Genomic DNA, 26,601 nt, shown 5'->3' on the forward strand with positions numbered 1-26,601 from the left:
ATGACACTGAAGATTGATAAGCTCAAGTTGCAGGTCAGTGGGAGCGTTATCCACATTGAAAGTGAAAGGAGAGGAAACCAACAGCATTTCCAATACTTTGAAATCCTCAAAACGATGAGAACTCACCGTTCAAAGCACGCAGCAGCAATGTATACTTCTCCCACTGGTCATCCGATAGGGAACAGACTAGTAGTGTCAGAAGGTGGGTGAGATTGTTGGCGGGTCAGGAGGAGTAATTTTCCCTTGAAGGCTGTACATCAATGCTGTACATCTGATGTGCAAAAGGCTCTTCCCTTGTAGTTTGGAATTTATTCCTGAGTGCCATGATGTCCACGGTGAAGGCAAAATCAGCCAACCATTCTTTATCTTGCAGTTGAGGGAAATCCACATATTTTCCTTTCATTTGCAAAAACTCAGCAATCTCCGACTTCAGGTCTCACATCCTTTTAAGCACCTTCCCCAAACTCCGCCATCTCACGTTTGTGTGGTAGGGGAGATCTACATGACCCGACTCTGTCTCTTCCAACAGTGAAACAAACTGCCTGTGGTTTAAAGATTTTGCTCTTATGAAGTTTACCACTTTAGTGACTGTATCCCCAACATGGCTCATTTTCAGAACACATTTACAGAGCACCTCCTGATGAATAATGCAATGCAGGAAAATGCTTTTCTGATCGGGGTTCAGCTCAGCTACTTGATCTTGTGTCCTTTTCAAAACGCCAATGTTTTTTCCGTCAAGTTTGGGCACCCATTAGTGGTCACACTGGATAACTTTTCAAAACTCAGTCCCAGCTTTGCCACACACTCATTAACCTCCAATAAATCTTTCCCTGTGGTTGTGCTCTTCATTGACTGCACTGAAGCAAGCTCCGCACGTGCATCACTGCTCTCATCCAGGGCCAAGGAGAAATAGGTGAAATCCTTTACCTTGTCTTTCAACTGTTGTTACATATTCTCTGCAATGTCCTCAACACGCCGTGTCACTGTTCGTCTTGACAGGGAAACATTTTCAAACGGCTCTTTCTTTTCAGGGCAAAGTATTGCTGCAGAGTCAATTAAACATTCTTTAATGAATCTCTGAGATTCAGACCAATCGCAATAACAACCCTAGCCAGTGATCCATCCCTAGAGCCTTGTTGCATAACTTTTTCCCCAACCTTTGACACCATTATGTAAGTGATCAAGGTTTGCTTAGCTTTCATATTTTGTCTTTGTCTCACTGGCTCTGGCCTGTGTTTTGGTTCGGTGTCTCTAAAACCCCAACTGTTTTGGTTCCCTGCCTCTCGTGTCCATGTCTGACTTCGCTAAGTCTCCTACAGGCCTGAACTCAGACCCCTAACCTTGACACACACACGCATACTCATACGCACTCACATGTTTGTTTTACTATCCTTGTTGGGAATCAATTGTTTAGTCCCCATCAAAATCCTATTTTTCCTAAACCCTAACCTTAAGCCCCTAATTCTAACCCTAAACCCAATCCCGATTGCCTCGATCACACCGACGGCGTCATTGCACAAATTTTTTTGTACGTAGAATCTGGATATGTGTGCAACAAAAGTTCAACATTCACCTTCTGCTAGCATTTGTGTTAAGCCGTCTGCCCCTCTGCAACGCAATGCTGCAAGGCAAACGCAGCATTTCATTGGAAATGAATGTACTTCTGGTGACACATTTGCGAGTGCAACACTAGCCTGGCATAAATATTAAGCGCTTAGCATTTAAACAACATATAGTCTTATTAAATCATTATAGTCTAAATTGCGCATATAGGCTGTGACTTACTTAGAATTCAATCAAAATGAAACATAAATTGCCTTTTTAGGCTCAGTGCCTTTTTGAATTCACTTTTGGAAACACGAGTTTGGCCAGTCTGTGGCTTCAGACTCATGTGATGGTGCCTGGAAAGCAGGCCAGCGGCAGAGAATACCCTCTCTTAGCTTGCAGAGCCACTGGGGATGCTTAACACCCTTCGGATCAGTCTTGCCAGTCTGGGCAGGGATGCTGAGTTGTTTTAAAAAATTTCTATAGGTAGGCCTAAAGGATTTTAGGCAAAATAACCCTATAAAAACAGAAAGCTCCTTGAAAGAGGTAATATCCCAGGCCTATTGGGCCAAATTTAATGATATCTATACAATAGGCTAAGAGAAACAAAAATGAACTACACTTTTAAGAGATCAGATTTTTGGTTTATAAATACTTTGCTACAATGTCACACTTAGCTAACTTTATGAAAATATTGAGTGTACTCCATGACAGTAGCTAATGCCAAGGGGCTATAGCAGCACACAACTAGCCTATAAATACATGCTGGTCCGGACATGCCCTGAGCGGTACTGGGGCGAAATTGGAGCGTGCAAGAAGGCCGGACCAGCCTTTTGGAAACTCGCTCCGCACTCCAGTCAAATTGGGCATGCTCATACACTGGTCCCCACAAGGATAGTAAAATGAAAAACCCAGGCACATACACGTGCTAAAACACACACAAATACACCACACAAACACAGGCATAGGCACGCAAGCACAAAAACGTGCTAACACACGGACACACACACACACACACACACACACACACACACACACACACACACACACACACACACAGGCATAAAATACATGCCTGCACACATACACAGATTAAACCTTACACACACACACACACACACAGAGAGAGGCTTGCATTCATACCAGGCACACACACCTGCAAACCAGGTGGAATGGCATATCGCTGCAGAATGCTGTGGTAGCCATGCTGGTTAAGTGTGCCTTGTTCTAAATAAATCACAGACAGTGTCACCAGCAAAGCACCATCACACCACCACCTCTGTGCTTCACGGTGGAACTACACATGTGGAAATCATCAGTTCACCTACTCTGCGTCTCATAGACACGCTGGTTGGAACCAAAAATCTCAAATTTGGACTCATCAGACCAAAGGACATAATGGTATAATGTCCATTGGTTGTGTGTTTCTTGGCCCAGGCAAGTCGCTTCTTTTAGTAGTAGTAGTGTGTTTAGTAGTGTCCTTTAGTAGTGTTTTCTTTCCAGCAATTCGACCTTGAAGGCCTGATTCACAGTCTCCTCTGATCAGTTGATGTTGAGATGTGTCTGTTACTTGAACTCTGAAGCATTTATTTGGGCTGCAATTTTTGAGGCTGGTAACTAATGAACTTATCCTATGTAGCAGAGACCTCTGGGCCTTTCCTGTGGTGGTCCTCATGAGAGCCAGTTTCATCATAGCGCTTGATGGTTTTTGCGACTGCACTTAAAGAAACTTTCAAAGTTCTTGAAATGTTCCACGTTGACTGACCTTCATGTCTTAAAGGAATGATGGACTGTCATTTCTCTTTGCTTATTTGAGCTGTTCTTGCCATAATATGGACTTGGCTTTTACCAAATAGGCCTATCTTCTGTATACCACTCCTACCTTGTCACAACACAGCTGATTGGCTCAAGCGCATTAAGAAGGAAAGAAATTCCACAAATTCACTTTTAAGAAGGCACACCTGTTAACCTCTCTGCGGCAGGCGGGACGAATTCGTCCCACCTACGTAACAGCCAGTTGAATCCTGTGGCGCGATTTTCAAAACCTTTGAAATGCTATTACTTCAATTTCTCAAACATATGACTATTTTACAGCTATTTAAAGACAAGACTCTCGTTAATCTAACCACACTGTCCGATTTCAAAAAGGCTTTACAACGAAAGCAAAACATTAGATTATGTCAGCAGAGTACCAAGCCAGAAATAATCAGACACCCATTTTTCAAGCTAGCATATAATGTCACAAAAACCCAGAAGACAGCTAAATGCAGCACTAACCTTTGATGATCTTCATCAGATGACAACCCTAGGACATTGTTATACAATACATGCATGTTTTGTTCAATCAAGTTCATATTTATATCAAAAACCAGCTTTTTACATTAGCATGTGACGTTCAGAACTAGCATACCCCCCGCAAACTTACGGCGAATTCACTAACAATTTACTAAATTACTCACGATAAACGTTCACAAAAAGCATAACAATTATTTTAAGAATTATATATACAGAACTCCTCTATGCACTCTATGTCCGATTTTAAAATAGCTTTTTGGTGAAAGCACATTTTGCAATATTCTAAGTACATAGCCCAGCCATCACGGGCTAGCTATTTAGACACCCGGCAAGTTTAGCACTCACCAATATCAGATTTACTATTATAAAAGTTTGATTACCTTTTGTTGTCTTCGTCAGAATGCACTCCCAGGACTGCTACTTCAATAACAAATGTTGGTTTGGTCCAAAATAATCCATCGTTATATCCGAATAGCGGCATTTTGTTCGTGCGTCCCAGACACTATCCGAAATGGTAAATCAGGGTCGTGCGCATGGCGCAATTCGTGACTAAAAAAATCTAAATATTCCATTACCGTACTTCAAAGCATGTCAACCGCTGTTTAAAATCCATTTTTATGCCATTTTTCTCGTAAAAAAGCGATAATATTCCGACCGGGAATGTCCATTTAGCTAAACAGAGGAAAGAAAACAAAGCTTTCGGTCGACGCGGGCACGAGCATGAGTCTCACAGTACTGTAACCAGCCACTACCCAAACGCGCTACTTTGTTTCAGCCAGAGCCTGCAAAGCCATGATTCAGCGTTTTGCCGCTTCTGAGCGCCTATGGCAGCCGTAGGAAGTGTCACGGGACAGCTAAGATCCTCACTCTTCAATAAACAGAGACAAGAAGAACGACACCTTGTCAGACAGGCCACTTCCTGCATGAAATCTTCTCAGGTTTTTGCCTGCCATATGAATTCTGTTATACTCACAGACACCATTCAAACAGTTTTAGAAACTTTAGGGTGTTTTCTATCCAAAGCCAATAATTATTATATGCATATTCTAGTTACTGGGCAGGAGTAGTAACCAGATTAAATCGGGTACGTTTTTTATCCAGCCGTGTCAATACTGCCCCCTAGCCATAACAGGTTAATTGAAATGCATTCCAGGTGTCTACCTCATGAAGCTGGTTGAGAGAATGCCAAGAGTGTGCAAAGGGTGGCTACTTTGAAGAATCTCAAATATAAAATATATTTTGATTTGGTTAACACATGATTCAGTAGGTGTCATTTCATAGTTTTGATGTCTTCACTATTATACAATGTAAAAAAATGAAGAAAAACCCTGGAATGAGTAGGTGTGGCCAAACTTTTGACTTGTAGTGTATGTTTAAGCATGTTTAAACATCATACATGACTGTTGCGAGTGTGGTGCCATACCTTTTCGATCCCTGGTGCTGCAGAGCTGACACGCTAAAGATTAAGTTGCAGCAGATGTCTGTGGAGGGGCCCTTGACCACGCTCTGGCTGTTCTCCAGGCAGCGGTAAAGCTGGAACGTGTCCCAGGCATTGTTGGTGGCCACGCCTCAGAACCAGTGAAGATGTCCAGGTTCTTAGTGTGGCATCACAATCTATAGAAAGATACAGAAGATGGAGTTAGATTTTGTATGACATGGGAAGGCTGAATCCCAACTTAATATCCTTGTAGCTTGAGTTTTTATGCAGGTGAAATCAATGTATGCTTCCCGCAAAAGTCTCAATTGTGTCTCGGTGTGGGAACTAACCCAGTCGGTGAGTGTGTATGGGGACTGGACATCACTGAGTGAAGAGTAGAGGGTCAAGCTTAGATAAACATGGTAGTCCATCCCTGCCTCAACACTGGTCTGGGAAGCACCAAATATCAAATCAAAATCAAATCAATTGTTATTTGTCACATGCTTCGTGAAACAACAACCGGAAATTCTTATTTACGGGCCCTTCCCAACAATGCAAAGAGAAAAAAGATAACAGAATAAATACTCAACGAGTAACGATAACTTGGCTACATACACAGGTTACCAGTTCCAAGTTGATGTGCAGGGGTACGAGGTAATTGAGGCAGTTACAGGGGTTTTTTTACGCAAAAATTCCAGCTTTTTGAGGGGGAAGTTGCCCACCTCCGGACCTTTCCCCTACCCAACCTTAGGCCTACATAAGCACCCCCTTGTCAGAAAATCCTATGGAGAGCCCTGATTCTAAATTTAAACATATTTCTAGTTAGCTACTGAAGAGCTGCCCTTTACAAGTACCCATAACATTCTATAGCCTACAATTCCTACTGAGGCAGTCTTCATTATTTTAGGTTAAGAAAGGTAGGTTCATTTTAGGTGAATTTACCTAGAATTTGAGCAGGGTGTAGGGTGTCACGCTGTCATTACTTGTGTCATGCACAAAGTAGATGTCCTAACCAACTTGCCAAAACTATAGTTTGTTAACAAGAAATTTGTGGAGTGGTTGAAAAACGAGTTTTAATGACTTCAACCTAAGTGTATGTAAACTTCCGACTTCAACTTTAATTACTCGTGCCTCCTATACAGAAATCAATAAACTCTTTGAAAATACTACAACAGAGAGCATGATTTGGCCGCAGAGGCTTCTTTTAAAAATGAGCTGTGGATTGTTTTAAGCACACAATTTGGGCAGCGCGCGTGGCAAATAGCCTACCAAATAGCTGACTGTTGAGTTGCAGCGGTCAGTGAAAAGCAGGTAAATAGGCCTAGGCCTATTGTAATTTTTCAAAATACAATCGTAGGAAAAAGCATAGTTTAGAAAGCAAATGGCTGTCGCTGAAAAGTGAAGACAAAGAAAAGACTCATCTGTCTATACTTAACAAAATTCTCTTCTCCCAATTGAGCGAACAGTATCTTATTGGCACCAGCAGAGCGCATCGGCCATATCCCCGGTGAGTGTGTGGATATTCACTGTCTTTATCATTGGATCAGTACCACTGGAAAGTTTTTGGGCGGACAATAATTCCCTCCAGGCTAGATGGTCGTCATATTGTACAATTTGTCTCCTCTTTTCGTAGGCCTAGATTAGATGGTTACGTTCAAGACAAGGTTGTTTTTACTGATTGCTTATGTCTCCAGTCATATAAAGTGTGGTAGAATTGCATGAAATGTGTTTATCAAAGGCCACATTTTTCCTGTGCAAAGAAAGGAGAAGAAACGTCTCTGATTAGACGTACTCATTACGTGCTCAGGCATGCATTGTTCAGAACTGTGTTTCTCTTACAGTGATTGAGTAATATTATTAGCCTACTCATCATATTAGGCATAGTAGCCTATATTACATTAGTCTGCAGATGTGATGATAGATGCATACAATCCTTTATTATAAATGTGCAATTTTATTACGAAAAAGAAAAGTTTTCCCAAACATGAAACTTACATGCTGCGTATGGATGTTGGCATTTGAAGTCGGCCTTGTGACTTGATATCGTGTATTATGCATCTATTTCATGTTGCACTGTATGCGCCATTCCACAAGTAAATTAGTCAATCTATGATGTGGTTGAGTAATGGTTGACATTGTACAAGTCGTTTCACAGACCTTTAAACCTAATATTGCAATGATAATTAATGTCTATGGCCTCCTACAGAAAAAGACAAAAGGACACATCAACAGACACAACCTACCAGATGTCACATCCAATGATATGAACACTGAAACTGACCCGAAATAGAGCAGGATTAGGGTTCTGCTTGAACACTAGTTGCTATGGGCTGTAGCCATGTACATTGTGCATTGAGTTTTTTGCTATCAAAGCCCAATCTAGGGCTGTTTTCCAGTCACATCCATTGTCTTGCTTCACTTTTAGCATGATCTGAGTGTTTTATTCTGTCTCTCCAGAAGTCCATTGCTCCATGGACTGAATGCAGCAGTTGTCTTCCATGTTGAATTTCTCAGCCATTTCTCTTATTTCATTATTATTGAATTCTCCTCTGTTAGGTTCTAAATTAACTTAGTAAAGCTTAAACCAAGTTTATTCGCCCATTGGGTCAATACAGCTGCATAAGACAAAAGACATTCATACAAGCACTGATATTTAACCTTTTCTCCTACACATCTGAACAGCCAATGCGTCTCTGTTGCTAGACAGAACCTTAGTGATACCTGTTCTTTCTCACTTCATCTGACCTGAACTCTGCCCCAAAGTGCTCACTCCTCCCCAACTCACAACTGTCATGTTGACTCGTACCAGACGGTGTATTTCCTCCTCCCATTGAATCCCTGATAGCTAACAGTAACGTCTCCTGACATAATGTAAACGTTATAAATTACCCTCTCTCCCTCAGTGAAAGGAATAAGTATAAGTCAAGAAATCAGAACCCATCAACTTCATTTTCACTAACATTTCTGGGGCGGGCCATGCACACTTATCCAGGAAAGAATGAAGTGCTTGACGATGTCACTGGGTTTCTTTGTATTCACAATGCTTCCAGCGCTGAAGTGTGTGAAGTGGTCGATTATGTGAAGGTACCACACACTTGGTCCTAGCTCATGTAGCTCTACAGCCACTGTTTCATTGTACTTGGACGCCAGTGGCAAACCAACAGCTGTTCTGGGCTTAGGCTTGCTGTATTTCTGACATGTCTCACAACTGTTAACTATCTGCCGTAGAATGGAAATACTCTCATCATTATTCCCAGAACTGCTGAGTAATTTCTGACGTCTGTCAACTGTAGCATGTCCAAACTGTTTAAAGTTAACAATCATTTGTGTTTTTCCTCTGTGGTCATGTTCTCTTCGACTGTCAGAATCTCCATGTGCTCTGTGTCCATCAGAATCTTATTTTTACATGGGCTCTGTGTGATGTCTTTGTCTAAAATGTTTACACAATAGTGGCCTGAGGTAGTAAGTTCAAGAGTCACTGGTTGTTTAAACATCACTGCCTTGTCATTTTTTATGTCTAGTACAGCCCCTGCCTTCTTGAGCAAAGCTTTGCTTAATAGTAAGGGGATATCTGTAGGGACCACCTCTGTTTCAATGTGACACTTAGTCTGACAAATTTTTGCTGGTATCTTGACTCACTTGGAGAATGAATGACGGTTGATTGGTATGTCAATCATATTTTGTACTTTCATATTTAGTTCAATACGTGTGTACATGCAGTATCAATCACAGCCGATCATAAGGATTCAACTATAAAGATCTCAGTATCAGATGCAGATTTGTTTGAAAACAGTGTAATGTTACACTGCTCCATGTCTGTTTCCATTTTCCTCTGTTAGTTTAACTTGTTCATTTTTATGAGGACAGTCTTTAACACAATGGTAAGTGCTTTGACAAATAGCACTTTTTGATATCCTTCCATACCTGTCCAGTGGATTTGTGCAGGGCAATCTCATCTGGTTGTCCTGAGAATGTGACTTGTTGTCGCCTTTTCTCTGCTGCTCATTGTAATATGCCGCGTCACTCACTTGCATTCCGTTTGTTATGGGCGCGGCACGTCTTTACACCAAAAATACTTTTTGTGCCGACTTCATTGACACAAAAGTCAGCACAGTACAAGCAGTCAAAGCCGACTGTTTCTCCCTACCATCCAGACAGGCAGTATTTAGCAACTTGAGAACCATGTCGTACTTGTGCATCCTATTGTACCTCTGTTTGAAATCAATTATGTTGTCCGTCATTGCAACCAAAATGTCTCTAGTAACACTGTCCAAGTTTGAATATGCCTCGTAGGCACGGTCTTTCTCTTCTTTACGAAACACAGTGCTCTGATAAGCTCCCATACTGTCATCCTTGTTCAAATCCTCAACGGATATTTCTAGTGCTGTATCTCTCGCTCTTCACCTCAAGCGATAGTACCACCGCAAGTGCTTGCTTTTTCTCGTCCAGATAAGTAGCCCATGCCCAGACTACCGCGCAGGCGTACTAATAACAGAGTGATAGCACCATAATAACAGAAATATAGGGATACTTAAAACATGAACTTAACATGCGTTGCTCCCCTATGCAGACTTGACTACAAATGTCCACATAGCAGCTGGGGGCGGATCACAATGTTTTTTTTATCTCTGTGCAATTGGGTATCATTGGCAAAGATGGGCATGTAAGTAAGCCATAACCAAACCAAAACTCCCGTAAGTCGTGACGAACTAACTTACAAAACTGCGTTTTGGATGACACGGAATTAATAAGAGAAATTATCCTAATTACCCAATTTTGACACGAGAATAAATGTTTCTGACTCATATCAATGCCACATAGGCTGTTTTCAAGGGCAGTTGACCTTTAACCTCTATGGGCTAGGCGGGACGTAATCGTCCCACCTACGTAACAGCCAGTGTAATCCAGTGGCGCGATTTTCAAATACCTTAAAAATCCTATTACTTCAATTTCTCAAACATATGACTATTTTACAGCTATTTAAATGAAAGGAAAACATTAGATTATGTCAGCAGAGTACCCAGCCAGAAATAATCAGACACCCATTTTTCAAGTTCATATTTATATCAAAAAACAGCTTTTTACATTAGCATGTGATGTTCAGAACTACCATACCCCCCCCGCAAACTTCCGGGGAATTTCTAACAATTTACTAAATTACTCACGATAAACGTTCACAAAAAGCATAACAATTATTTTAAGAATTATAGATACAGACCTCCTCTATGCACTCGATATGTCCGATTTTAAAATAGCTTTTTGGTGAAAGCACATTTTGCAATATTCTAAGTACATAGCCCAGCCATCACGGGCTAGCTATTTAGACACCCGGCAAGTTTAGCCTTCACCAAAATCAGATTTATAAAAGTTTGATTACCTTTTGTTGTCTTCGTCAGAATGCACTCCCAGGACTGCTACTTCAATAACAAATGTTGGTTTGGTCCAAAATAATCCATCGTTATATCCGAATAGCGGCGTTTTGTTCGTGCGTCCCAGACACTATCCGAAATGGTAAATCAGGGTCGTGCGCATGGCGCAATTCGTGACAAAAAAATTCTAAATATTCCAATACCGTACCTCGAAGCATGTCAACCGCTGTTTAAAATCAATGTTTATGCAATTTATCTCGTAAAAAAGCGATAATATTCCGACCGGGAATCTCCTTTTCGGCAAACAGAGGAAAAAACACAAAGACGGGGGCGACCAGTGCACGCGCCTAAGCCCACAGTCCCTTGATCGGCCACTTGAGAAAGGCGATAATGTGTTTCAGCCTGGGGCTGAAATGACGACATTCAGGTTTTTCCCGGGCTCTGAGAGCCTATTGGAGCCGTGGGAATTGTCACGTTACCGCAGAGATCCTTTGTAATTGAATGGGATGTCAAAGAAAGACAATAAATGGTCAGACAGGCCACTTCCTGTAAGGGAATCTCTCAGGTTTTGACCTGCCATTTGAGTTCTGTTATACTCACAGACACCATTCAAACAGTTTTAGAAACTTTGGAGTGTTTTCTATCCAAAGCCAACAATTATATGCATATTCTAGTTACTGGGCAGGAGTAGTAACCAGATTAAATCGGGTACGTTTTTTATCCAGCCGTGTCAATACTGCCCCCTAGCCCTAACAGGTTAATTGAAATGCATTCCAGGTGTCTACCTCATGAAGCTGGTTGAGAGAATGCCAAGAGTGTGCAAAGGGTGGCTACTTTGAAGAATCTCAAATATAAAATATATTTTGATTTGGTTAACACATGATTCAGTAGGTGTCATTTCATAGTTTTGATGTCTTCACTATTATACAATTTTTTATCCAGCCGTGTCAATACTGCCCCCTAGCCCTAACAGGTTAACACTTTATCATTGATTTGATGCACAGGGTCAGGGCAGTAGTAGATACCAGCAGGAGTTTAGTACTTAGAGGAAAAGAGAGGAATGACCTTGACATCCACATGGATACAAAGTACAGTACACAGTTCGACTACATCCCTGTGTTTCAGAGACTGGCGGTCGCTGCCAAAGTCTTTTCACTCTAGTTTAGTTCATGGATGTTTTCATTATAAATCTGCCTGTGAGGGACTAAACTTATTCCCAAATGGTACCCTCTTCCCTATGTAGTGTACTACAAATGGGGAATAGGGTGCCATTTTGGATGCATCCTCATTAATGGAGATCATGAAGGGGCATGGTGGAGGAGGAGGACGTGGGTGGGAGGGGAGAGATGGTTTATGCGTGAGTAATCGTTCCCGGTGTGGTCGGTCTTGAGAAAATGCACATTTTGAATAAGAGACACCATCTTTCCACTTCAGTTGCTTTGGTTATGATTTCTATTATAGTTAAAGACAAGCTTAGTTCCAAAGAACGTCATATTTCACACACAGAAGTTCATTGCCATTGTACTTGAGCCTTCATTCATCCTTTTTTCAGTGTTATGTCACCATTCTGACAACTGGCAACTATACTGTGTGTGAAAGGTGTCAATGAGCTGGTTGTAAGTGTTCTTTCTCTCTTCACAGGCAGCAAGCCCTGTTCCATGTGCTAGCGGCCTACTCCGTATACAATACGGTGAGTGTGTGTGGCACCTATGTCATGTCTGCGTATACTGATACAGTACCAACGGAAAATATTCAAACCCCTTGACTTTTTCCACATTTTGTTAGGTTACAGCCTTATTCTAAAATTGATTAAATTGTTTTTTTCCCTCATCAATCGATACACAATACACCATACTGACAAAACTAAAACAGCTTTTTAGAAATGTTTGAAAAGTTATAAAAAAATTAAAAAACATCACATTTACATAAGTATTCAGACCCTTTACTCAGTACTTTGTTGAAGCACATTTGGCAGCGATTACTTCTTGGGTAGGACGCTACAAGCTTGGCACACCGGTATTTGGGGAGTTTCTCCCATTCTCTGCAGATCCTCTCAAGCTCTGTCAGGTTGAATGGGGAGCATTGCTGCATAGCTGTTTTCAGGTCTCTCCAGAGATGTTTGATCAGGTTTAAGTCCAGCCTCTGGCTGAGCCACTCTAGGACATTAAGAGACTTGTCGGGAAGCAACTACTGCATTGTCTTTGCTGTGTGCTTAGGGTCGTTGTCCTGTTGGAAGGTGAACCTTCACCCCAGTCTGAGAAGCAGGTTTTTGTCAAGGATCTTTCTGTATTTTGCTCTGTTCATCTTTGCCTCGATCCTGACTAGTCTCCCAGTCTCTGCCGCTGAAAAACGTCTGCACAACATGATGTTGCAACCACCATGCTTCACCGTAGGGATGGTAGCAGGTTTCCTCCAGACATGATGCTTGGCATTCAGGCCAAAGAGTTCAATCTTGGTTTCGTCAGACCAGACAATCTTGTTTCTCATGGTCTGAGAGGGTTTTAGGTGCGTTTTGGAAAACTACAAGCGGGCTATCGTGCCTTTTACTGAGGAGTGGCTTCTGTCTGACCATAAAGGCCTGTTTGGTGGAGTGCTGCAGAGATGGTTGTCCTTCTGGAAGGTTCTCCCATCTCCACAGAGGAACTCTGGAGCTCTGTCAGAGTGACCATCAGGTTCTTGGTCACCTCCCTTAGAAAGGCCCTTCTTCCTCGATTGCTCAGTTTGGCCGGGCGGCCAGCTCTAGGAAGGGTCTTGGTGATTCCAAACTTCTTCCATTTAAGAATGATGGTGGAGGTCACTGTTTTCTTAGAGACCTTCAATGTTGCAGAAATGTTTTGGTGCCTTCTCCAGATCTGTGCCTCGACACAATCCGGTCTCGGAGCTCTATGGACAATTCATTTGACCTCATGTCTTGGTTTTTGCTCTGACATACACTGTCAACTGTGGGATCTTATATAGACCGGTGTGTGCCTTTACAAATAATTTCCAATCAATTGAATTTACCACAGGTGGACTCCAATCAAGTTGTAGAAACATTTCAAGGATGATCAATGGAAATAGGATGAACCTGACCTCAATTTCGTGTCTCATAGCAAAGGGTCTGAATACTTACGTAGATATGGTATTTGTGTTTTTTATTTTCAATGCATTTGCAAAAAATTTAAAAAACCTGTGTTCGCTTTGTCATTATGGGGTATTGTGTGTCGATTGGACAAGGATTTTTTTTTATTTAATCCATTTTAGAATAAGGCTGTAACTTAACAAAATGTGGAAAAATTAAGGTGTATGAATACTTTCTGAAGGCACTGTATAGTGAGGTCTAAAAGTATTTGGACAGTGGCCCTTTTTTGTTTGTTTTAGCTCTGTTCTTCAGCACTTTGGATTAAAGTGCAGACTGACAGCTTTCATTTTGGGGTATTTCAATCCATATCGGGTAAGCAATGTTCCCTCTAAGTTTTTTCGGAACAGAACAAACTTCAGGCCGGGTGAGCTCAAACTTGAATGTTGTGAAAATTCTGTGCAATTTCCAGCTCACGTTTACTGTGAACACTGAGGCTGTACCCACTTTGTTAGCCACAGTAGTCTACAAGGCCACTGTTAAAACTATCTGATCATAATATACAAGTTTTAGAACACCTACTCATTCAAGGGTTTTTCTTTATTTTTACTATTTTCTACATTGTAGAATAATAGTGAAGACATCAAAACTACGAAATAACACATATGGAATCATGTAGTAACCAAAAAAGTGTTAAACAAATAAAACTATTTCATATTTGAGATTCTTCAAATAGCCACCCTTTGCCTTGATGACTGCTTTGCACAATCTTGGCATTCTCTCAACCAGCTTCACCTGGAATGCTTTTCCAACAGTCTTGAAGGAGTTCACACATATGCTGTGCATTTGTTGGCTGCTTTTCCTTCACTCTGCGGTCCGACTCATCCCCAACCATCTCAATTTGGTTGAGGTACTCCATCACTCTCGTTCTTGGTAAAATAGCCCTTACACAGCCTGTAGGTGTGTTGGGTCATTGTCCTGTTGAAAAACAAATGATAGTCCCACTAAGCCCAAACCAGATGGGATGGTGTATCGCGGCAGAATGCTGTGGTAGCCATGCTGGTTAAGTGTGCCTTGAATAATAAATACATCACGGACAGTGTCACCAGCAAAGCACCCCCACACCATAACACCTCCTCCATGCTTTACGGTGGGAAATACACATGCGGCGATCATCCATTCACCCACACCGCATCTCATAAAGACACGGCTGTTCGAACAAAAAATCTCAAATTTGGACTCAGACCAAAGGACCAATTTTCACCGGTCTAATGTCCATTGCTTGTGTTTCTTGGCCCAAGCAAGTCTCTTTTTCTTATTGGTGTCCTTTAGTAGTGGTTTCTTTGCAACAATTCAACCATGAAGGTCTGATTCACACAGTCAGTCTCCTCAGAACAATTGATGTTGATGTGTCTGTTACTTGAACTCTGAAGCATTTATTTGGGCTGCCATTTCTGAGGCTGGTAACAGCAGAGGTAACTCTGGGTCTTCCATTCCTGTGGCAGTCCTCATGAGAGCCAGTTTCATCATAGCACTTGGTTTTTACGACTGCACTTGAAGAAACTTCAAAAGTTCTTAAAGTTTTTCGTGCTCACTGATCTTTCGTGTCGTAAAACAATGATGGACTGTCATTTATCTCTGCTTATTTGAGATGTTCTTGCCATAATATGGACTTGGTCTTTTACCATCTTCTGTATACCACCCCTACCTTGTCACAACACAACTGATTAGCTCAAACGCATTAAGTAGGAAAGAAATTCCACAAATACTTTTTTAACAAGGCACACCTGTTAATTGAAATGCATTCCAAGTGACTACCTCATGCACATAACAAGTTTGTAGAATCACAAGCTTGATGTAGTCATTTTGTGCTAGAAATATGGAACCAAATACTAAACTTTTGACTACTTTAATACACAAGTGAATTTGTCAAAATACTTTTGGTTCCCTAAAATGGGGGACTATGTACACAGTAATTGTATAATTTGAAATCCAAAGTGCTGGATGGAGTAAAGAGCCAAAACAGCAAAATTGTCACCGTACAAATGCCTTTGGACCTCACTGTCTTATGGCCTAGGGGTAGAAGCTGTTTAGAAGCCTTTTGGACCTAGACTTGGCAGTCCGGTACTGCTTGCCGTGCAGTAGCAGAGAGAAAAGTCTCTGACTAGGGTGGCTGGAGTCTTTGACAACTTTTAGGGCCTTCTTCTGACACCGCCTGGTATAGAGGTCCTGGATGGCAGAACGCTTGGCCCCTGTGATGTACTGGGCCGTACGCACTACCCTCTGTAGTGCCTTGCGGTCAGAGGCTGAGCAGTTGCCATACCAGGCAGTGATGCAACCCGTCAGGATGCTCTCGATGGTGCAGCTGTAGGACCTTTTGAGGATCTGAGGACCCATGCCAAATCTTTTCAGTCCCCTTAGGGGGAATAGGTTTTGTCGTGCCCTCTTCACGACTGTCTTGGTGTGCTTGAACCATGTTAGTTTGTTGGTGATGTGGATGCCAAGGAACTTGAAGCTCTCAACCTCATCCAGTACAGCCCCGTCTATGACAATGGGGAAGCGCTCGGTCCTCCTTTTCCTGTAGTCCACAATCATCTCCTTTGTCTTGATCACGTTGAGGGAGAGGTTATTCTCCTTGCACCACACGGTCAGGTCTCTGACCTCCATATAGGCTGTCTCATTGTTGTCGGTGATCAGCACTGTTGTCGGTGATCAGCACTGTTGTCATCGGCAAACTTAATGATGGTGTTTGAGTCGTGCCTGGCTGTGCAGTCATGAGTGAACAGGGAATACAGGAGGGGACTGAGCACCCACCCCTGAGGGGTCCCCATGGCAGATGTGTTGTTACCGACCCTTACCACCTGGGGGCGGCCCGTCAGGAAGTCCAGGATCCAGTTGCAGAGGGAGGTGTTTAGTCCCAGGGTCCTTAGCTTAGTGATGAGCTTTGAGGGCACTATGGTGTTGAACGCTGAGCTGTTGTAAATGAATAGCATTCTCACATAGGTGTTCCTTTTGTCCATGTGTGAAAGGGCAGTATGTAGTGCAATAGAGATTGCATGATCGTGGATCTGTTGTGGTGGTATGCAAATTGGAGTGGGTCTAGGGTTTCTGGGATAATGGTGTTGATGTGAGCCATGACCAGCCTTTCAAAGCATTTCTTGGCTACAGACGTGGGTGCTACGGATCGGTAGTCATTTAGGCAGGTGTTCTTGGGCACAGGGACTACGGTGGTCTGCTTATAACATGTTGGTATTACAGACTCCGACAGGGAGAGGTTGAAAATGTCTGTGGAGATACTTGGCAGTTGGTCAGCGCATTCTCGGAGTACACGTCCTGGCACTGTCTGGCCCTGCGGCCTTGTGTATGTTGACCTGTTTAAAGGTCTTACACACATCTGCTGCGGAGAGTGTTATCACACAGTCATCCGGAACAGCTGATGCTCTCATGCATGTTTCAGTATTACTTACATCAAAGCGAGCATAGAAGTTATGTAGCTCGTTTGGTAGGTTCGTGTCGCTGGGCAGCTCTCGGCTGTGCTTCCCTCTGTAATAGTTTGAAAGCCCTGCCACATCTGATGAGCGTCGGAACCGGTGTAGTACGATTCTATCTTAGTACGATTCGACCGTGAAATTATCACAGTTAGAATGTACATTTACAAACGGGAACTTTTATTGCTGGTAATAACTCTGCTCATTACAACCCGCATTTGTCCCATGCATTCTTAGTCAGAATTGCTATACATTTCACAGTGTGTAGACCTTCCTCAATAAACCTGTCACCCCAACTGAACAGTTACGAGCACGGTTGACCACCCCTCTTTCTCCTGGCACCTATCCTTCTAGCGTGTCTTCATTGGTTCTTCTTCAGATAGCGTTACAGCTAGAGGTTGACCGATTATGATTTTTCAACGTGATACCGATTATTGGAGGACCAAAAAAAGCCAATACCGATTAATCAACCGATATTTTTATTTATTTTTTATTTTACATTTTTTTGTAATAATGAGAATTACAACAATACTGAAGGAACACTTATTTTAACTTAATATAATATATCAATAAAATCAATTTAGCCTCAAATAAATAATGAAACATGTTCAATTTGGTTTAAATAATGCAAAAACAAAGTGTTGGAGAAGAAAGTAAAAGTGCAATATGTGCCATGTAAGAAAGCTAACGTTTAAGTGCCTTGCTCAGAACATGGGAACATATGAAAGCTGGTGGTTCCTTTTAACATGAGTCTTCAATATTCCTAGGTAAGAAGTTTTATGTTGTAGTTATTATAGGACTATTTCTCTATATGATTTGTATTTCATATACCTTTGACTATTGGATGTTCTTATAGGCACTTTAGTATTGCCAGTGTAACAGTATAGCTTCGGTCCCTCTCCTTGCTCCTTCCTGGGCTCGAACCAGGAACACATCGACAACAGCCACCCTCGAAACAGCGTTACCCATGCAGAGCAAGGGGAACAACCACTCCCAAGTCTCAGAGCGAGTGACGTTTGAAACGCTATTAGCGCGCACCCGCTAACTAGCTAGCCATTTCACATCGGTTACACCAGCCTAATCTTGGGAGTTGACAGGCTTGAAGTCATAAACAGCGCAATGCATTGCGAAAGCGGCTGGCAAAACGCACGAAAGTGCTGTTTGAATGAATGCTTACGAGCCTGCTGGTGCCTACCACCGCTCAGTCAGACTGCTCTATCAAATCATAGACTTAATTATAATATAATAAACACACAGAAATACGAGCCTTAGGTCATTAATATGGTCGAATCCGGAAACTATCATCTCGAGAAAAAAAATGATTTTTTTTTCGTGAAATTCTGAACCGGTCCGTATTTTATCTAACGGGTGGCATCCCTAAGTCTAAATATTCCTGTTACATTGGACAACCTTCAATGGTATGTCATAATTACGTAAAATTCTGGCAAATTAGTTCGCAACGAGCCAGGCAATGAACGCAAGAGCAGTGACACAATTTCATGTTAGCAGGCAATAGTAACTAAATATGCAGGTTTAAAAATATATACTTGTTTATTGATTTTAAAGAAAGGCATTGATGTTTATGGTTAGGTACATTGGTGCAACGACAGTGCTTTTTTCGCAAATGCGCTTGTTAAATCATCACCCGTTTGTCGAAGTAGGCTGTAATTCAAAGATAAATTAACAGGCACCGCATCGATTATATGCAACGCAGGACACGTTAGATAAACTAGTAATATCATCAACCATGTGTAGTTAACTAGTGATTATGTTAAGGTTGATAGTTTTTTATAAGATAAGTTTAATGCTAGCTAGCAACTTACCTTTGCTTCTTGCTGCCCTCGCGTAACAGGTAGTCAGCCTGCCATGCAGGCTCCTCGTGGAGTGAATGTAAGGCAGGTGGTTAGAGCATTGGACTAGTAACCAGAAGGTTGCAAAAACGAATCCCCGAATCCCCCCTGAACAAGGCCGTTAACCCCCGTTCCTAGGCCGTCATTGAAAATAAGAATGTGTTCTTAATCTGACTTGCCTAGTTAAATAAAGGTGTAAAAAAAATTGTGGTGGCCAAAAATACCGATTACCGATTGTTATGAAGAAAACTTGAAATCAGCCCTAATTATTCGGCCATTCCGATTAATCGGTCGACCTCTAGTTACAGCTTATCTTCCCAACGGCAAATATGTAACTCTTGCCTGTCACATTTAATGTCCCAATATCCAAATAAATTAATACATTTTTCCCACGTACACAGTTTCTCACCTGAGGCTCCACCAGCAGTCTGTCTAGTCCATTTTTCCCACCATTTTACTGGCGACCTCTCCAGAGTTACCAGATCAGGGAGTTAGAACTCTAACCTATTGAAGAAAATCCCAACAATCCAGCAGGCCCCAATCTGGTGAAATTTGTATCGAAACAAAAATGAAATCAGCAATACACATCACAATCCATTTGGAGTAACTCATCCCTTATTAACATTTATTTCCCTTCTATATGCAGACTGAACAAAATACATTTGTGTATATACGCAAGGGCCAGGGCCCCAGGGAACTGGTAATTTCCCTTTTGAACCCATGATTCACATCGTGATGAACACTGCATGTCAACTCAAAAAAGAAACACATTTCAATAACCAACTTAGAATTACAACTCTTGATAACTACATAAGGAAATAATGGTATTGCATAAGGTAATGGTAAAATAGACTAGAGACTGGTGTCTCTCATTCATATTATAATTAAATCCCACCTGTCTCAATCATTTCTAGTGAGATTGATCAGGCCTCACCAGAAAGTCAGGATACAGGCTATTCAACACCATAAGTATTTCCTTTCCCTGTCTTTCAGAAACCATTTAAAAACATTTCAAGATTTCCATCATTCTGCATACCCAATTTAAAACCAAATTGAAAAGACCCCACACAATAAATCCCATTCTTAACACCAGTAACTCATTTTCATAACCGGTAAGTTGTATGTGCATGCTGGTGTGTGTTTGTGGCAAACCGTAGGTCAAAGACACACACATGAACTGGCCTTAATTATCTGGGAACTCCATTTATGGCCTAATCCAGATACTTTTAAACTTAAAACTGCCGAATATCACTAACTGCTCTCCCCAAGACCACAGTCTCGGGGAATATTCCAAAGTGAGATGATGAAACCCTCTGCTCTTCTGGAAAAGAAAGTGTACATTTCATTAGCATTCACTATGCTACATCTTAATCATCCAAAAGTATTAATTATAAACCAAACTAATGATAAATCCACTGTCCTTACTCCAATAATTAAAAAAAATATACATATATTTTATCCACCCCATCATTTATGTATCCTTAACCTCTAGGGGACCCCTTCCCATTCTTATCCCGTTAACGGGATTGATTTTGACAACAGCCAGTGGAAAATCAGAGCGCCAAATTCAAAACAACAAAAATCTCATCATTCCATTTTCTCATACATGCAAGTATTATACACCATTTTAAAGATAATCTTCTCGTTAATCCAACCACACTGTCCGATTTCAAAAAGGCTTTACAGCGAAAGCATAACATTAGATTATGTTAGGACAGCACCTAAACAAGAAAAACCACACAGCCATTTTCCAAGCAAGGAGAGGCGTCACAAAAAAACAAAAATACAGCTAAAATGAATCACTAACCTTTGATCTTCATCAGATGGCACTCATAGGACTTCATGTTACACAATACATGTATGTTTTGCTCGATAAAGTAAATATTTACATGCAAAAACCCCATTTTACATTGGTGTGTAATGTTCTGAAATGTTTTGCCTCCAAAACTACCGGTGAATGAGCACATCAATTTACAGAAATACTCATCATAAACTTTGATAAAAGATACAAGTGTTATGCACAGAATTATAGATAAACTTCTCCTTAATGCAACCGCTGTGTCAGATTTCAAAAAAGCTGTACAGCGAAAGCAAACTTTGCAATAATCTGAGTACAGCGCTCAGACATCAAAACTGATACCCGCCATTTTGGAGTCAACAGAAGTCACAAATAACATTATAAATATTCACTTACCTTTGATCTTCATCGGAATGCACTCCCAGGAATCCCAGTTCCACAATAAATGTTTGTTTTGTTCAATAAAGTTAATTTTTATGTTCAAATACCTTAATTTTGTTTGTGCGTTCAGTTGAGTAATCCAAATGCACTGTGCTTGCGCAGTAAGTTCAGACGAAAAGTCAAAAAAGTTCTATTACAGTTCGTAAAAACATGTCAAACGATGTATAGAATCAATCTTTAGGATGTTTTTATCATAAATCTTCCATAATATTCCAACCGGACGATTCCTTTGTCTTCAGAAATGAAAAAGAACACACCTAACTCTCACGGCTGCGCGTGCGATTGAGCTCATGTCATTTTCTCAGTCATCTGACTCCATATGCTCTTATTCTCTCCACATTCACAGTAGAAGCATGAAACAACGTTCTAAAGACTGTTGACATCTAGTGGAAGCCTTAGGAAGTGCAAAATGACCCCACAGACACAGTATATTGGATAGGGAATCACTTGAAAAACTACAAACCTCAGATATCCACACTTCCTGGTTGGATTTTTTCTCAAGTTTTTGCCTGCCATATGAGTTCTGTTATACTCACAGACATCATTCAAACAGTTTTAGAAACTTCAGAGTGTTTTCTATACTAATCTACTAATAATATGCATATCCTACCTTCTGGGCCTGAGTAGCAGGCAGTTTACTATGGGCACGCTTTTCATCCGGACGTCAAAATACTGCCCCCTACCCAAGAAAGATTCGTTATTGTCTTTACCGGAGAAAAATACCAAAGAACGCACTCTCTTCCACTCGCTTGGAAACACTACAGGCAAAATGGAAGCCACTTAGAAAAACTACAATTTCTGGCTCATTTTTCCAAAAACCAGTCTGAAACTCTTTCTAAAGACTTTTGACATCTAGTGGAAGCCCTAGGAACTGCAATCTGGGAGGACTTGGCCTTAACCTCTATGGGCTAGGTGGGACGCTAGCGTCCCCCCCGTGGTGCACTCCATCAACAGCAGGTGCATTTCAAGAGCGGCAAATTTGAAACCAAATAAATGTCAAAATTCAAATTTTTCAAACATACAACTATCTTACACCCTTTGAAAGATAACATCTCCTTAATCTAACCACGTTGTCCGATTTCAAAAAGGTTTTACGGCGAAAGCATAAAGTTAGATTATGTTAGGAGAGTACATTGACAATAGCTGTGTGTAATGTTTTGTCAATTCAAAGACAGGGTCACCAAAACCATAAAACCAGCTAAAATGATGCACTAACCTTTTACAATCTCCATCAGATGACACTCCTAGGACATTATGTTAGACAATGCATGCATTTTTAGTTCTATCAAGTTCATATTTATATCCAAAAACAGCGTTTTACTATGGCATTGATGTTGAGGAAATCGTTTCCCTCCAATAACCGGCAGTCAAGTCAGCGTCACAAATTAAATAATTAAAATTAGAAAACATTGGTAAAATATTATATTGTCATTTAAAGAATTATAGATTTACATCTCTTGAACGCAATCAACTTGCCAGATTTAAAAATAACCTTACTGGGAAATCACACTTTGCAATAATCTGAGCACTGCGCCCAGAAAAATACGCGTTGCGATACAGACTAGCCGCCATGTTGGGGAGATCTAAAATCGAAAATACTATGTAAATAATCCATTACCTTTGATTCTCTTCATCAGATGTCACTTCCAGGTATCACAGGTCCATAACGAATGTAGTTTTGTTCAAAAAAGCTCATCATTTATGTCCAAAAATCTCCGTCTTGTTAGCACATGATCTAAGCCCGCCGGACTTCACTTCATGAACGAGGGGGAAAAATATATTTACGTTCGTTCAAACATGTCAAACGTTGTATAGCATAAATCATTAGGGCCTTTTTTAACCAGAACATGAATAATATTCAAGGTGGACGAATGCATTCTCTTTTATAACGTATTGGAACGAGGGTACCCAACATGAACTCGCGCGCCAGAGTCTAATCGGCCATCACCGTTCCATGGCTCTTGTTCGGTCAGATCTCACAGTAAAAGACTCAAAACACTTTGTAAAGGCTGGTGACATCTAGTGGAAGCAATAGGAAGTGCCAAAATATTCCTCAGCCCCTGTGTTTTTCAATGGCATAGGTTTAAAGGTAATACAACACATCAGATATCCACTTCCTGTCAGAATCTGTCTCAGGGTTTTGCCTGCCAAATGAGTTCTGTTATACTCACAGACACCATTCAAACAGTTTTAGAAACTTTAGGGTGTTTTCTATCCATATATAATAAGTATATGCATATTCTAGTTACTGGGTAGGATTAGTAACCAGATTAAATCGGGTACGTTTTTTTATCCAGCCGTGAAAATACTGCCCCCTAGCCCCAACAGGTTAAAATAAAAGTGATAGCCATTGAAAATAGGAGTAGCCTGATAAAAAAAAATTGGGGATGGTTTGTCCACGGGGTTTCGCCTGCCATATCAGTTCTGTTATACTCACAGACATATTTCGAACCGTTTTAGAAACTTTAGAGTGCTTTCTACCACTTATATGCATATCCTAGCTTCTGGGCCTGAGTAACAGGCAGTTTACTTTGTGCATGCTTTTCATCCAAATGTCAAAATACTGCCCCCTACCCAAGAGAGGTTAACCTGTTGAGGACAGATGTTCCGCTAGCGGAACCCCGTTCCGCCTGCAGAACCCCTAGCCAATGGCATCGCACGGCACGAAATAAAAAAACAACTAAAATACCACAATTCAATTTTCTCAAACAATCAAATTTTTTACACCATTTTAAAGATAAGACTCTCGTTAATCTAACCACATTGTCCGATTTCAAAAAGGCTTTACAGCGAAAGCAAAACATTAGATTATGTTAGGAGAGTACATAGACACAAATAATCAAACTGCCATTTTCCAAGCAAGCATATTATGTCACATAAACCCAAACCACAGCTAAATGCAGCACTAACCTTTGATCTTCATCAGATGACACTCCTAGGACATTGTTATACAATACATGCATGTTATGTTCAATCAAGTTCATATTTATAAAAAAAAAACAGCTTTTTACATTAGCATGTGATGTTCAAAACTAGCATACCCACCGAAAACTTCCGGTGAATTTACTAAATTACTCATCATAAACGTTGACAAAATACATAACAATTATTTTAAGAATTATAGATACAGACCTCCTTTATGCAAACGCTATGTCAGATTTTAAAATAGCTTTTCGGCGAAAGCACATTTTGCAATATTCTGAGTACATAGCTCGGCCATCACAGACACCCACCAAGTTTGGGGCTCACTAAACTCAGAATTACTATTACAAAAATTTGATTACCTTGCTGTTCTTCATCAGAATGTACTCCCAGGACTTCTACTTCAACAACAAATGTTGTTTTGGTTCCAAATAATCCATAGTTATATCCAAATACCTCCGTTTTGTTCGTGCGTTCAGGTCACTATCCGAAGGGTAATGCGCGAGCGCATTTTGTGACAAAAAATGTCAAAATATTCCATTACCGTACTTAGAAGCATGTCAAACGCTGTTTAAAATACATTTTTATGCTATTTTTCTCGTAAAATAGCGATAATATTCCAACCGGGAAACGTTGTATTCATTCAAAGGCTGAAAGAAAAAAATGGAGAAGTCTCGTGACCGCGCATCTCAGTCTCACTGTCCCCAGGCTGACCACTTACAAACTCTGCTGCTGTACTTCGCCCAGAGACAGCAGACACCCCATTCCACTTTCTGGCGTCTTTAGTGAGCCAATGGAAGCCTTAGAAAGTGTCACGTTACAGCACATATGCTGTAATGTTGATAGAGATGCAACAGAAGGACAACAAATTGTCAGACAGGGCACTTCCTGTATGGAATCTTCTCAGGTTTTGGCCTGCCATATGAGTTCTGTTATACTCACAAACACAATTCTAGTTTCTGGGCAGGAGTAGTAACCAGATTAAATCGGGTACGTTTTTTTATCCGGCCTTGAAAATACTGCCCCCTATCCCAAAGAAGTTAAGTAACGTTATCTTGTGAGCTGGATCGATTTCTCCGATAGCTAGCCAGAGAAATGTTGAGCAACATTAGCCAACTTAACCGATCAAATAATTTAGTTTATGGTGTGAAATTAGCTGGCTAATAAAGTCATACAGCTAACTTTAGCTAGCTAAAGTTACATCAGATGAGCTAACATTAGCAACCTAACCAATTCGCTATAGTATTAACTGGTATAACGTTACGACTCCTTGCCATTCCTCAAGTTATAACACATTAACGTACGCTAACCCCATTCCGTACAATTGTGCGCAACCGCGACATTCAAACGAGGCTGCAAAAACTAATGGGACTGTAGGGACTGTTGACATCAAAATCTGGGGTGTGAACTACGTTTCTATTCAAGCGTTGATTGACATGGTAATGGCTCTATAGTATTGGAGAAAAGTTGAAAAAACTGACCCCTCCGACGCTGTAGGTTACATCGTGACGTGTCATGGCGTAACGTACAGCACGCATAAAGCAACTAATTCTATCTTACAGCCTCTCTCCACCAGGTGTAGCACTTCTCTCACCGTTTAAAAACAAGTAAGGGACAGGGTAAAAGGGGTGATACCTAGTCATTTTTTGCGTCATCACTGCAAGCTATCATGACTCTCAAAAGCCGCTCAAAAGCCGCTATCATGACTCTCAAAAACACTTTAGCACCGCCCTATAAAAACCCGATTCAAATTCGACACAAACCTTCAAATAGGTATGTAATGACACATTATATAAACTCTTTATAGTGTTTTATTTACATTTTAGAGGCGGTAAGGTGATAAGTTTCCCCACACGACATCTCTCACTATCACGCAATACGTTTAGCTTCCCCACTCGCCATTTTTAAAAAGACCCGACAGAGCTCATTGCCTTCTTGAATCATGCAGAGATGGGCATCATGAAGGTCTCGTCATTGATTTTGTTGGAAAGGGGAGAAATTGTGCTTTACATTGGTATTGATATTACAGTTGATCTGGAAGTATTACGTTTTTTTGGCCGCTAAAATAAGGTAAATTGTACGGACCAGCGCGATGTACAAAAGTGAGTGAGTGTACGTTAGTTGCTTACTGGACCCTGGCAATCTGTGAAATGTTGACTAGCTAACGGACTAACTACTATCTGTGAACTGTTTTCCCTCTACAATATGTGGTTAATTTTCAGAATGAGAGAATTAGGTGAAAATTAGGTGTTGCTTGTTAAACAAGTGGATTCAGGGATCAAGTGTAGCTGGGCCTGGCTTAAGCTGGATGCCGCTATAGACGTGAAAGGTACACCACACACTTTCCCTCTTTCTCACTTTTTCAATACAGTGAATAAAAAGGTGTATGCCAGGTGTACTCTCTGCCTGAAAGAGATC

The 26,601-nt window shown here is 41.0% G+C and overlaps 1 protein-coding gene across 1 annotated transcript in view; it reads left to right on the plus strand.

The window, feature by feature from the left end:
- Positions 1 to 26,601, plus strand: part of si:dkeyp-19e1.3 (uncharacterized) — a 117,935-nt gene that overhangs the window by 68,026 nt on the left and 23,308 nt on the right. Inside the window, exon 8 of the mRNA XM_045688026.1 lies at positions 12,268 to 12,316. Coding sequence (XP_045543982.1) covers positions 12,268 to 12,316 — 49 coding nt within the window. The remainder of the gene's footprint in view (positions 1 to 12,267; positions 12,317 to 26,601) is intronic.

The sequence above is a fragment of the Salmo salar genome, chromosome ssa10, assembly GCF_905237065.1.
Source record: "Salmo salar chromosome ssa10, Ssal_v3.1, whole genome shotgun sequence".
Taxonomy (NCBI): domain Eukaryota; kingdom Metazoa; phylum Chordata; class Actinopteri; order Salmoniformes; family Salmonidae; genus Salmo; species Salmo salar.